Below are 14,603 nucleotides of genomic sequence, written 5' to 3'. Positions count from 1 at the left end.
GCTTACTAATTAAGTTTTATCTAAAACTATAATCAACTGTCGGATTAGCTATGCAAGTAGGCCTAGTAAAACAAGAAATTTAATTGTCGGGAAGTTCATTTTTATGAATCCACATTGGTGCGATTATATTGGCTACCAAAACGGAAAAGGAACGAAATATAGATGGATGAATGCCTCACATGACAGCACATTTGGGTCATATATTTAATCCCCGGAACGGGTCGTTCCGTTTGTTTGTTTGTTGACGTAGTAGGCCCTATAGAGGCTATACGAGTATAGCCCTACAACAGTTGTCAAATTGTGTTGTGCCATTAAATATGTTTCGATGTCTCTATATATCGTTGACTATGTATACTACTGTTGAAATATACTGTGAGAAATCCTTATTGAGCCAAACCAATTATTACGCGTCAAATAGAAATTTATCACGAACCCGTTTCTACCCTCTTTTTTTATTTATTTCTATTTATCTTGAAAATAGTTCCTGGTACCGTACTGGTGAAGTACCATTTCTCAGTTCCGGGTCATTAAACTTTTAAAAGTAGGTAGACAGGTATAGATTATATATCTATACCATCGACGAACGTAGATATATTTTGATCTGATTTGATTTAATTTTCTTTTGATTCTTTTCGTGTTGTGATGGCGCCCCATCACATTTGTGTAAATCCAAATCAACATATAATATCCACAATCTGAAATATATTCAATTGAATATCTTTCAGATTGGAATTGTCAAAGAGCGGCGGCGGCGGCAGTCAAATTGACAGACACAAGTCGACGACCGTCGATGACCGGAGCGCAGACGCTGACTGCTCCCCTCTCTTGTGCTCTCTCCTCCTTGACTGGGTATTGCCACTGTCTTCTGGACTAGATTTTCCGGTGCTATATACCAAAGTAAGTCGTCTGAGTGTTTCACACCTCATACTCTACTCACGGCACACACACACACAGCAGCAGCAACACAGCACACACTGCTGGCTATACTTGACTGTACTATCCGTATAGACATTTATTACGTTCATCTCCACCCAGTCCGCAAAGTCTTTAACTCTTTTAACTGGGAAAATTTCTTTTTGGAAAAAAGAAATATTTCTACAGTGTGGAAATTCATTTTTGGGCTACTGTAGTTACCAGCGAACTAATGTTTAAGTAACTCAATTAATCAGTTCAGAAGAGCCGGTGTGTTGGCTGTCTAATTTCGTGCGTCCGCCCCTGTTTTTATCGTCGGTCATTTAACTGTTTTCATTGGTCAGATTTTGCGGTGCTTCAAAGTTCGACAATTTGGGTGGTGAGACAGCAGTGCATGCGGTTCGGCGGATGTTTGTTAGTGCTGATAGTAATCGACGAGTCAGAGATTTTTGTTGATTCTTCTTGAATTTGATGTGCACGCCGTGACACTTTCAGCGCCAGCAGCGATGATTCATAGGAATTTCCGGTTGATTCAATGGGTTGCTGTCACCCTCTTCATTTACCAGCTGACTCGTAAGTACAAAACCAAACCCAACCCAAACAGCAATGTATTATACAATAAATGGCATTTAACTGTTGGCTCATAAATGATACTGCGCGACTGACTGACGAGTGCCGATGCGCTCAACTGGTCACTTGGGCTTCCGAAAAATAGATCCGAGTTAATCAGTCGGAAAATCCCATTTGGCAGTTGATTTCCTGTTGTGCGTTAATACTTAATAGACACCAGCACACCCAGTCAAAAGAGAAAAAATAACTGAAATGGTACCGTATATATAGTGGGGTATAGAAGAGAAAAAAAAGGTCAAACAAGTCTAACAATATTTAGATTTTTTGCTCGCGCTTGACTGCCGCGTTGGCACTCGGCAGTCGACAGGCCTCTTTATGATTATTCGCTTCTACAAACAATTGGGCAGTTTGAAAAAATGGGGAAAAAAAATAAAATGTTGAAGGGCGATTACTGTTAACGCTTACGCATACTGTTCACGCTTACGCATGACGAAAGCGTAGAAATTTCTTCAACGAAACGTATTGCTTTAGCTGTGATAAACGCTCGAAAAAACTAAAAAATCACGGCGAAGCCAAACATTTGTCACGTTTAAATCTTCACATTTTTTATTTTTGTAATACTTAGCCGACAAAAAAGGCAAAATTTCTATTTTTCGCTTATAATCAAATCTGCATGGGTGCTGAGCACTGTGCAAATTTTTGCGATAGAATCTGTGCTTAATGTCAATAAAGAAATAATTAATGCGTCATGAATTACCGATCGAATTGGGAATTATTGACGAAGCTGACATTTTCTTGGCCTATTGGAAAGCGGTGTGTGTTAATTTCTTGTATTTTTGGTTTGTCTTGTCTTGTTATTTGTTACTCGTGTGTCAGATCAATAGCTGATTTACCCTCATTCGTCTTCCCACTAACGAGTAACGACCGTTATCTATAGACTATAACATAAAGGTACAGCGATCTATCAAAGAGGGCCTTCATCGGTCTCTATCCGTTGCCGGCCGTCTGTCACTTTGCAGCACTCGATGGTTCACCGCGATTTAACCTTGATTGTCTCTGCGTTTGAATTAGATTATTTTCTTCTTTGTAGATTTTGTCGGATTTTGTTGACTGATCATGTAAAATGATGACTACAGCGCATCTCCGTCTAATCTCGTTATTAATCGAGTTGGATTCCGATTTTCTAGTAAGAAGCAAACGAGATCTATAACCTACAACCATTAAAAAAATTATAGTTCTTCATTTAAGCTTCTTATATAATAATATAAGACTGTACGGTACTTACATTTATAGTGACACTATAAAATCTAAAGGGCCTTTTTTCTTATTTATATTTGAAACATTGTTTCCTTGGACAAACACAAATAAGAGCCAGGAGAGAGATTGAACGTGAGAGAGCAGTCATGCCGTTCTAAAAGATGACGTCACACGCTTGATGGGCAATATAAGAAAAAGAGAGAAAAACAAAAAATGGCAAGAAATAAATGAAGGCGAGTTCTTATCCACATTTTTGAATGAGTTGGCTGAAGTAGCCATTATTTGATTCCTCCCTCGTCGTCTCATGACGAATCCATCAAAGACCGCAGCACACAAACACATACACACATATATATATAGTTGCGCTTCAGCACGCCAATGACTAATCCGTCGAGAAAGAAAGAGAGAGGGGGGGGGGCGTTCGAATGCCGCGACAAAGATACGAAGAACTACTAGCTACTACTTTGAACATGTATAGGTATATAACTTGAACAGCTGAGCTATACCAAGTATGCACACCGCTATAGATTATATCTATCGAGGAAAAACAGCGAGAAATCCTCAGGTGAAAAAGAGTTGCTGGATGTATTAGTTTGTCCTTGTGTGTACGGATGTATCTTTTTGATGGTCTCTAGACTCTGTCTATAAGTCTGGACGAATAGGCCATATAGAAATAAATCGAAATAGACGATGTAGTATGTATATTATATACTGGCTGGGCATATATATATATATACGTAAAGGTATATGGACGGTGGGCCATTTGGTTTGAAGTGTGTCGCTATAGATACTAGGATTTTCGTCGCTCTCTAAACTTTGGGGTCTCATAACTTGTTTCGCTCCTCTAGACTATCGTGTATCGATTTCGGAAACTTGTCAGCTGACAGCAGCCCGCCCGGCACAAGTATATATATGTGTGTGTGTTGTGTGTTGTGTGTGTCCTCTAGTCAGTGGACGCGCGGCCACACGAAGTCTATAAGGTAGAGAGACTAAGAGAGAGATGGGTGTGTCTCGTTGAATGGGTGAAAGGCGAAAAGGGAGAGAGAAGAGGCGGACGGCGGCGAGGAGGTAAGGGGGGATGGGACGACGAAAAGACGAAACGACGTGTAGTATTATAGTACGGGAGAGAGAGAGAGAAGAGTTACGGACGACGGGGGCTTTTCAAAAAGTCGCCGCCGAGACTATGGTGGTCGTGGTGTATGTTGTACGCGTACTTCACCAGTGCGCTGGGGCCAGGGAAAATCAACGACCTGGGTTTTTGTGTGTGTGTATGAAAAATTGGGGTGGACGAGAGAGAGAGCGTGTACAGCTAGTGGGGTGCGTGCGGACCGGTCCGTCGGCCACCAATATATATGAACGCAGCGACTGTTGTTACTTGTCTTGCGAATTAGCCTGATGAAACATGCAATCCAGTTTCAGAGGGGCTACACCGCAGCGCGTATGGTTTTTTGATAGGAAAAAGATATATAATACAGACCCGGGGAAAAAAAGCATATCTAATTCGGTATCATTATAAACAACAGCTGATGGAGTCGTAATAATATAATATCCTCGTGGCTCATTTCATCGCACCATCATATCGGCGAGCTGATATTTTGGGCTTGATATTTTCACTGGTGATCTTATTATATCATTTATGTGTTTGTGCTATTTTTGATTTGATTGTCTGTAAAGGTGGAGTAGAGGGGATCCAATTGCTGCAAGTTTCGGTGCCCAGCGTGATCCAGGCCGGAGAAGGAGCGGCCCTGCTCTGCGACGTCGACATGGAGAACGAGCGACTCTACTCCGTCAAATGGTACAGGGGTGACGAAGTGGAGTCGGTCGAGTTCTTCCGATTCGTCCCCAGAGAAACGCCGCAATTAATCGTTTACAATTTGCCCGGCATCAACGTTAACGTAAGCCTTTATTCACTTATATTTTTTTTATTTTCCAGTTATTTTCTAAATAGAAAAATAGCGGTCCCTTTAAAAATAGTGTAGATTTGATTTGATCGGCAAAATCAATCGTTGCTGGACGGTGGAAAAAGTCAAAAAGAGTATAGATCTAAAGATAATATCGTCTGAAAAAAAAAATTGTCAACCGAATGACAGATAAATTTCAACGTTCGTTTCCATTCAACGTGATAACAGCGGAGAGAAGTAGAAGAAGAAAAAAAAAATGAGCGACAACGGCAGGGCATGACTGGCACATAATTATCTATAATGGCCAAAGGGTGGATTCACGTCTCTCCAGAGAGGTATTTTTCAATGTGTGCGTGCGCCAGAGTCATTCGTTGTACAATCAGCTTTAAATTGGAAATGGCAGGTCAGATTCTATTACTATTATTATCAAAGTGCCCAGCACGTCATAGCCAAGACCAGCAGCAAAGGGGTTGTGCGTAATATAGTCTAGCGCGAGTTAGGTTATAGGTTAGACCCTTCACTTTTATTATAGGTATCAAACGTTGCAGGTGAATCTTAAAAAACAACAAAAAATAGAACATTAAAATTAAACGTTACCTTTGTTACTACTCTACACTATTTCTTTATACACCGGCAAATCAAATTTTTTTTTAAATTTCAAAATTTAGAAAACCTTGTCAGATTGGCAACGCGTTTACCTGTCGCGGGTGAGTTTGGCCAGCACTGGTAACTACAGATGTGAGGTATGATCAACTTGAATGAATTAAGAAAATTTGATTGAATGGAATTCATCGTACGTAATAACGATGTCATAAAAATTCAAGGTGTCTGCTGAAGGCCCCAGTTTCTCCTCCGTCAGCGGCAGTGGTCACATGGAGGTTAGTCCAAAATGAATCCCGATATTTTACAAATCTATTTTTGTACTACAAATATCTATAATGTTCAGCATATGCATGGAATATTTCTGGAAATCGACATAGTTGTGACGTTTCTTATTTTATGCAATGACTTGTTGCTTTAACTCGCTTTAACTTATTCTACTCATTTTTACAATTTTTTTAAAATTTGATTTCAAAGGTGGTAGTACTTCCTAAAAAGAAACCGACCATAACAGGTAAGTGTTTGATTAAAAATCCGTTGAGTTGGTAACCATCTTATAAAAAAAAAACTAACAAATAAAAAAAACCGTTAAAAAAACTAACTTAGGAGGGAAGAATAGCTACAAAGCCGGTGATTTAGTCGACGTCAACTGCACTTCGGCCGCCTCGAAACCGGCAGCCAACATCCGTTGGTACATAAACGACGAGAGGAAGGTATGTGCTGTATATGCGTTTTACATTTTAAGAGAGTTGACAGCACTTGACACCATCAAGTTCCCTATAGTAAAACAATTTAAGCGGTCTATTTGAAAAACCAAAGATAAACAATGAATCGATTAAGGCACCGATTTAATCTGATAATTTAAAAGCAAAAAAAAAAAAAAAAAACGAAGTATTTATTTCATGTCTTTGTTAATGTTTCTAGCCTAATGCCAATTATATTCGGCAATACAAATCCGTGTCTGGCGATGACGGCTTAGAGACGACGACGCTCGGCTTAACCTTCGAAGTTCACGAATCGCATCTGCAAAACGAGGGGAAACTGACGCTGCGCTGTGTCACTTCCGTCAATTCTTTTCCGTCGGACAACTCTCACCACAACAACAACCAGTACCACAGCAACAGCAATAATAATCCGCCGCCGGCAGCTTCCACCGCGTCGCTGGGCGGCTACGAGACGAACGACGGCGGGAGGACCAGCCCGCCCGAACACTTCTACAACCCGTTGATCATCGAAACAATGTCAATGAGTTCGGAAGTTCGATTTGAAGGTAAATTAATTAAAAAAAAAAAAAAAAAAAAAAAAAAAAAAAAATTAAATGGAATAAAAATAAATAAATAGTTGCGGGAATAATGATTCTAAGAATTATTCGGGAATTACAAGGTATAGCGCGAATCAGCTTATTAAAACATATGCATATTTTTTTTACAGTCTATTTAAAATGAACTTAGTAAGGCAAATAAAATTTACGCGTAATCCTATTTCCAAATTGGTAGCGAGGACTAGGCCTATGAACCCATAAAGTTGTTGGACCTTAACAATTTTACTAATTGCGGTGCGGCTGGGAAACATTCCATCTTGAGTTCTTATATTTGTCCTTAAGTTTTCTCAAAAGTTTGTGGCTATTAGGAAAATTAAAAAAATTCAACTTAGGCTTCTAGTTATTATATACGAACATGTCTGAGCCGAATTGAAGGTTTTTAAAACTTTTTTTTGGGTAGTGGATGATTTGAAAGTTGAAAACAATGCAAGAAAATGAGTCTAATAATTTATGAGACTTTATTATTTCAAGAGTAGATTTATCGTACTAATCTGTAGTCCAGAACTTGTGCATGAGAATTTAGGCATTTCGCGGAATGGAAGTGAATGCTGCTGCGTACTCCAATGCGGAAAAGCATAAACTTTTGAGCTCTTCTAATCTGTAAACTGTAATTCGTACGCAAACGGTAGTTGGATGGGAAGTATCAGCAGTTCCGTCTTCTCTTCTAGGCTATAAGTCTAGTTCACAAAACAAAAAGTATAGCGCTCAAGTGTATATACGTACATACGTACACACACAGCACGTAAAGAGGATTTAATAATTAAACAGTTGACACCTCATCTCCAAATTTCGCGTAACTTGCAGAAATTTCTTCCAAAAGAATAATAAGTTATTGTAGCTATGTTGCTTTGTACTGTGCGCTGTACCAAGTGCTCCTGCATTACTTGACCCGCATGATGAGATGCCTCCCCCGCGCCACTTATTAAGTGTAACACAGAGAACAACTTGGCTGGCGATCAGCTAATACAGTGGGTAAATAAAGCTTCCACGACGATTACGCCAGACGTCTAACGAGACAAGAGCAATAACCGAAATCTATTTTCTATTTACACATAATATAGGAAATTCTTTTATTCGTCTTAATTATTATTTCGTAATTCGCATGATGTTTATTCAAAATGTGGTCTCTGCTGTTGTATATATATAAAAGGCGAATAAGGAAGGAATAAAGGTAGATCGATATGATGCAAGGCTGAAGGACATGTTCGATTGACCGTGAGTTCGTTACTACCTCCCGTAGCGGTACTATACATGCTGCCAGTCTGCAGTCACGGAGGGCGTTCTTTACGGCGAACAAATGGGCCAGCGATCGATATCAATTAGATACATGCCCTCATATATATACTAGACCAGTTCTCCTATATCTAATATCGGTCAGCATTTCGGCACGAAGACGAAGCAATGCTAAGTAGCTACAAGACACGGCTGAAAGTATAAGGTGTATCAAGATAGACGATGGGCGGGATTTTGCTAAGTGCCAGCAGAGCACCTCCGAACCACAGCAGCAGAGGGTATTTGCGTCAATATATATATAATCGTATATAATCATCTACAGCACTGCGTATATCATTACACGTTTGGATAAATAATTAAAAAACCAAATTCATTTCTGGTTCAAATTTTAATGAGAGAATGCCTATTAACCTGCACTCAGGCTTTACTTTGAACCTCAGTAAATCACACATATAGAGTGATAGACACCTAGATAGCAGTTCATCCTTTGTGTATAAAACCTTGTTTCAACGGTTAAATTCTACTAAAGATTTCCAGCTGTATATATTAGTATTCATGTTTATTGATTCTTTGGGAATTTTTAAATTCATGTTGATATTATTATTAGACATGAAGCTCTTAATTCCCCACCAACTTCACTGACGGCACGTAATTAATGCGCAAAATTTTCACTTTCTGGTTAGCGTCTAGTGGATCCATCTCGTCAATTCCTTTCCGCCCACGGTGGATGGGCCCGATTTGTGTGCTGGTGGCAGCCGTGGCCAACGGAATCCTTCGTCTCCCTAGGTCCTTGTTGTAGAAGATCTCCTCTCCCCTCAACTTCTATGTGTGTATAACCGCGTCATAAACAGCACGTGTCTCATGAAAACTTTCTCAAGAAACCCCCCCCCCCCACCAAAAAAACACAAAAAAAACACAAGAAATTCTGTATTGTTTTCGGCATATTCTGCTTGATGGTTGGCCCCGAATCTCTCACACACACATACATCTACTTTAGTAACCCAAAAATGCATCTCCGCTGTTCACTAATATATAGACACCATCTCATTCACTGTCGTCTACTATATACGTATATATACCCACCACACACTCTATATATTGCATTCCGTTGCATTCACAGTTTCATCCTGTTCATAATCCGTCTCTATATACCCTTCTCTCTCATTCTTTGCCGTTTTCTCTCATCTATTACTCGCTCTCTCTCGTCTCTCTCTCGTCTCTGCTCTCTTGTATATGTAGTTGTGTTGTATCTATGTCTATCTCCTTAAATCTGTACATATACAGTTCTGATCCTCCGCAACTTTGCTTCCCAATTGATATCTAATCTCCGGAATGATGATACCGTACCTATACGACTGCTGCTGATGGATGCTGAAGGGCGGCGTGTGAATTTCAGCTGGCGGCAAACACGCGCCGTGTGCACGTCTCCTCGTCTCGTCTCGCCGCTATTGCTCGGATGAAATGTTATATAATACCAGAGAGAGAGAGCGAGAGAGAGAGAGAGAGAGAGAATAACCAGATAATCATTCGCCCAAATTGCGACAGAAATTTTCTCCAAATTTCAGAGTTTAATTCGCCCTTCTAATAAATATCTCCGCCCCCTTACAACAAATTTTTTTGTTTTTGTTTTCAAGAATCTCCTTTACATATGCATTTCCTTCTCGTTTTTATTAAAACTGCACTCATCGCATTGGTATAATTAACACACGAAGCAAACATTTTGTCGCGGCCTGTTTCGCATTTAATTGAGTAACCGGCTGCTAAATATTGAATATCTGTGTTGTTAGTGGTTAGTGGATTATATAACCCCTTTTAAAATAAGTATTTCGTTCGTATACAAGCAATTCGTATGATGAGAGTGCATGGTGATGTGCGAGATGCAATATAGGATGTTACTTTGACCAATCATTTTCTGCTTATTATGAATTGACGGTTTGATATAACTATATAAGATAAACTTGAGGTATACTCTCTCGGGATGTTTATATAGTCGCTGATGCTTGGCGCTTTTATAGGTGGAATTTATAAATCTTTGACATACTGTTGACTTATAATCTAAGTGTCCAGTTATGTTGGAATCGCCAGGGAAATGAAACTTTTCGAATGTACAGTACTTCTTTGGAATGCGCTATGTCGCAAGAAACGATAGTCTTGATATGGATTGGGCAACTCATTTATCGTTTGGCCCTTGCACGATAGTACTAGGATTTTAGCGCTAGAAATAGACCAAAAGCGGACTTAATGGATCTGTTGTGTCGCATGAAAAGAGTTGCGGGTTTCTGTAGAATGTGTACCTTACTTCATGCTTTTGTAGTTGGAGCTTGGATTCTGTTTATCTTATCATAGTGGTAGGCTATTAGTACATTTATAGTTGAAAACGCAACTTGCTACTCTTCGTTTTGTTATAATTCTCTTTTTTGACTTCTTATTCGGAACACCCACTTATAAGATATTACACTTATAATAAGACAGAAAACTATTGTTGACCGGCTATAATGAAAAAATAACTGAGAAACTTTAAACCAAAAGTTTAGAGCCTTGCATGCACAGCAATAAGCTCCCTCCCTCCCTTAAAATTCTTTGGATAAATTTTGAAATATCAAGAAAGAGAGTTTAATTTTACAAATTTACGTGTCATTATGATAAATTATTAAAAATACTACATTATTGAGAATTTGGAAAAGAAATGTACACAATTAAAAGAACGAAGCAAGGCCTGCTACATAGAACAGTCTAAACAGAAATTGTCTTGTGCGTCAGTGTAAGAATATAATTTAAAAAATAAAATCCATTCATTAAACAGCTATTTTCGCTTATTTTCGTAAAATACATTTGAATTTGCCTGAAGAAGGAGTTGGAAAAATGATTCTATATTGGTTTTTGTTGCAGGGTTAAGGTAATAACGTGGAGTCGCGAAACAGGCGAAAAAATTAAAAAAACACATTTTTTTTAAATCCAGAAAAAAGTATAACACTAAAAAAGGAAGATTTACTGAAAAGAAATACGTTGAAACTCTAAAGATTTCTTTGAGCGCAATTTTATCGATACTGAATTGCGTTACCTTGCACTTCTGCCGTTCTGCGTCCTGCCACACTATACGAGTGAATTATCGACAGCAGGTAGCAATGTAAAGCACTCTATACGTATATGTATGTAACCTACATTTGACTTAAATGTATAAAGACGTTGGAACAACAAATTCCCAGAAAAAAAAATTATTTATTAAGGACACATTTTTACTTCAGTCCTGAGTTGCTATCCTTATTAGCTAGAAATACATCATCATATACACGGTATACAAAAACTGAATAGGAGTATATACATGCATACAAAAAATAAAATGGTTTTCCTGGGATTTTTGTTTCCAGAAGAAATAGTTACATTTGAGTTGTAACTAAAAAGGTATGATTTGATCTAGCAGCTACCTGAGCTTGTAAGTAGGATAGCATTTCCAACAACAGCTAGTACCCACCTGATAAGGCGCCATTCCTTTGATAAGCAGAGCGTTAGTTCAACTCCAATAGACTGCTGCAACAGGGGATCCTGGCCTTGCATAGAGCTACCGCCGCCCTTTGACTTAATCTTTGATGAATCAAAGTCACCGGACCTTATAGCTTCCACTGTACCCGCGCTTTATGCATGGTATCAGCATATGGGCACACGCATGGCTCTTGAAGTCTTGATAATTGTACTTTCACCACTCCAACTCCTCCAGAATGAAACGTCTATAGTTTTCTTTGTGCGGCTATTCATCGTGCCAATTTAATTGGACTATGGCATCATGCGCATGGTCGATAATGACCTGAACCGCGTTAGCTGACGACACCTTTATCCTGATGAAGTGGTGTGAAAAATTGGTGAATCTTATAATGTATATGGCCAGGGCCATGACTCGTGACTTTTATCTTACTTACCTAAAACCTTTATGGTCGAACTCCTTTTCTTTTAAAGGCCGCTTTCATGGCCGACACGGATGAATTGTGGACACTATATATACGTCTGGGGTTGTTTGAAGTGATAAAGGTGGGGCTGTGACTACCGACATTTATTCGAGTCACCAGTATGTACACATTGTAGGAACACGGAGGAGTCAGGAACAGCTTATCATTTTAAGTTATTCGCTTTTGTTTGCGGTTATAAAAGAAATCTACATTACTACATAACTACATGTGTCACAGAATTTTTTCTCTTCGAATCATCGTTTCGCGAGAGAACCTTATGGAAAAAGACATTTTTCTCGGCGTTCCCAAAAATCCAATTTTCGTCGGAACGCGACGATTTTTTTGCTGTAGCCATTATTAAGCTGATTTTTTTTTAGATTTTTGCGATCAAGGGAAGGGTAGGTTTTTAATCAAGTCCTAAGTTTGGGAACGCTCCGTAGAGCTTTATGCAAATTAGGGTACTTTAAAGAGGGATAACTATAGAACGGGTTAAGCTAGGAAGACGCGAAAAACTCTGAAATGACGAACTTCACAAGCTGAGCAACAGTCTTCATTTTCAGATTTTTCGCGTCATATTTAATGTAGTCAATTGTAAATTGAAAACAGTTTTTATTTTTTGGCCCGTGTATGCCCCTTTCTTCCCCTCCATTTCCACCCCGCGCACCTTTTTCTCTGTTAAACAATTACTCAAACGTGAGTTATCGCGTAAAAAAGGGAGACACTTTGGCCCGTAAGCCGCCGTGTTAGAAGCGCGGAAACACTCGCCGTGTTTCCAAACTTTGTGTGGGTACTGTATGAGGGGGCGACTTATGATGTGGCGTGGGTGTACGTTCATAAATAATTTAAAGTTTATAAAGGAAGTAACGAAAATAAATTTTGAGTTTTACGGTGCTGAAGCGCTGCCCAAGCTGGCCAAAATCTAAGGTCGAGCGGTTGGGGACTGTACGCACCCATGAGAGAGGGGTGAGTGTAGGGAGGGGGGGGGGTTCATTATTCTCCATACCTTTCCCTTCTTCTTCCATGTCAAAGGTTGGTCAAATGGTTAGCAACCCGGGCTCTCTTTCCAAAAATCTAAGGTTAGAGACTCGGCAAAGTTAAGGAATTAAATTTTTATAAAACAACTTTTTGAATTATAATAATTGCATAGCAGACAAGCGTCATGTATGGCGTGATCAGCACCGAATTCTAACCTATGTGTTAACGTATGGAATTCTAATAAGATTTCCAATAGTCCAACCGTTGATAATGCAGCATGTGGACGCATGTGGCCATGGTATTAGAGATCTTAATACAAATGTTTTTTTTTTCAACATTTTCTAAACTATACGTATTTTCCTAAGATTTTATTTCTTCTCTTCCGAGATTCGAACCTTTCACCTTTTAATTAATTTTCTAGGTTACTAACCATTAGACCACCCGTTGGTATGAATGTTAAAGGGAAAACATGGGAGCGCATGGTATGGCCGAGGTAAACCTCCCTTCACTCACCGCTCTCCCATGGGTGCGTGCAGTCCTCCTGCTCGACCACCCTTCTGGTCAGCTTAGGCAGCGCGTCATTCCCGCAAAACTTAAAACTTAAAAGTAATTTTAATTTCGTGCTTAAAAAAACATGAAATTGTTGATGAAAATGTTTGAAATAAATCCGTAAGAGTTATTTCATGAAATGTGTTTCATTTCCTACTTCACCCAAACACTGACATTGGCATAGGTAGATGGGAAGATGCGTTCGAGGCTGAGCCGCTGAAGGGGAGAGACGCGTTCAAAGCTGAGCCGCTAAAGTGGGATCGAGCTACCGAAAAAAAAATGGCGAAGGAAACAGGGAAATATTAATTTTTTAAATTAACGATAGTTGTGAAGCGAAAACGTCGTTTGTAACAAATGAATTTTACAGTTAAGATCAAGGGGAATATGTCTATGAAAAAATAAAGACGAGAATTGGCTACCTAACATGTGAATAACGAGAAGGCAATGTGTGAATTTCACTCGACATGGTTTGAACTACGGAAAATTATAGAAACGGCGACGGAAGTATTCGCATGGAGAAAAGGGTGATTTTGTAGTGGACTTATTTTAGAGTTTCTCATGGAACTTAGAACAAAAGAGAGAAATAGGCCCACTATGACGGAGAATTAGAACCACTTAAAAAATGTTTTAAAGTGGGCCTATTTCATAGGGTTCTATTTCGTCCAGTCCTATTTGCCGGGCCTATTTCGTCGGGGCCTATTTCGACCGGTTCTATACTCCGGCTTTCTTTTTGGAAACGCCAAGAAAAACGCCTTTTTCCATAAGGGTCTCTCGCGAGTTCCAAGTAGGGACTGTATGTAAGTCTAATATTGTACGAAAAAAAGTGAATAACTCAAGCGATATCATACCAGTACATACATGCCGCCGCTTGATATGGCGGACATGATTTTACCCTTTTTAAAAAATTACTATTTAACATATCTTCTTATTGGGAAAAAGCTATTAAACCAGCAAGAGAATCATTGGAAAAATCATATTTAGTCTTTATACCTTGTCGTACTCAAGTTGATACTTAATTCGATAATTATGTATTTGAGGACAGCTGACAAGAATTTGAATGTTGAGTATTTGAGTATTTGAATGTTGATGGATAGCAATGTTGCTCTCCATCAATATTCATTCTGATTAGACGCTGAATAGTGTTTTATACCATTCCGACTCAAGTCAAATGTGAAAAAGAAAAAAAAAATAAACGTAATAAGGCATTTTTATAATTTGACGGGCAGAAACTCTATTTTAACAATTGTTTTGAATGTTACATTACTGAAGAGTAAAGCACTTCAGCAAAATTCATCGTGACGTGTCCCCTAACATGATGTCCATCTCCTTCGTCACCCCCTCTGA

The 14,603-nt window shown here is 39.1% G+C and overlaps 1 protein-coding gene across 1 annotated transcript; it reads left to right on the top strand.

Annotated features, from left to right (window-relative positions):
- The first annotated feature begins 892 nt into the window (after positions 1-892).
- LOC124208841 lies at positions 893-9,695 on the top strand. Its single transcript, XM_046606716.1, has 8 exons — positions 893-1,485; positions 4,414-4,634; positions 5,309-5,383; positions 5,465-5,518; positions 5,718-5,754; positions 5,847-5,953; positions 6,165-6,510; positions 8,478-9,695. Exons 1-8 carry the CDS (start codon positions 1,419-1,421, stop codon positions 8,591-8,593), a joined length of 1,023 nt encoding a protein of 340 aa, XP_046462672.1. The 5' UTR covers positions 893-1,418; the 3' UTR covers positions 8,594-9,695.
- The last annotated feature ends 4,908 nt before the right edge of the window (positions 9,696-14,603 follow it).

The sequence above is a fragment of the Daphnia pulex genome, chromosome 12 (genome assembly GCF_021134715.1).
Source record: "Daphnia pulex isolate KAP4 chromosome 12, ASM2113471v1".
Lineage (NCBI taxonomy): Eukaryota > Metazoa > Arthropoda > Branchiopoda > Diplostraca > Daphniidae > Daphnia > Daphnia pulex.
Note: the sequence above shows the minus strand (reverse complement) of the source record. Positions and strands in the feature narration are given on the sequence as shown.

Coding starts and splice junctions, on each gene's coding strand:
- LOC124208841 (XM_046606716.1), top strand. CDS start 1,419: ATGATTCATAGGAATTTCCGGTTGATTCAATGGGTTGCTGTCACCCTC. Junction 5,755..5,846: donor AAAGAAACCGACCATAACAG/GTAAGTGTTTGA, acceptor AAACTAACTTAG/GAGGGAAGAATAGCTACAAA. Junction 5,954..6,164: donor ACATAAACGACGAGAGGAAG/GTATGTGCTGTA, acceptor TAATGTTTCTAG/CCTAATGCCAATTATATTCG.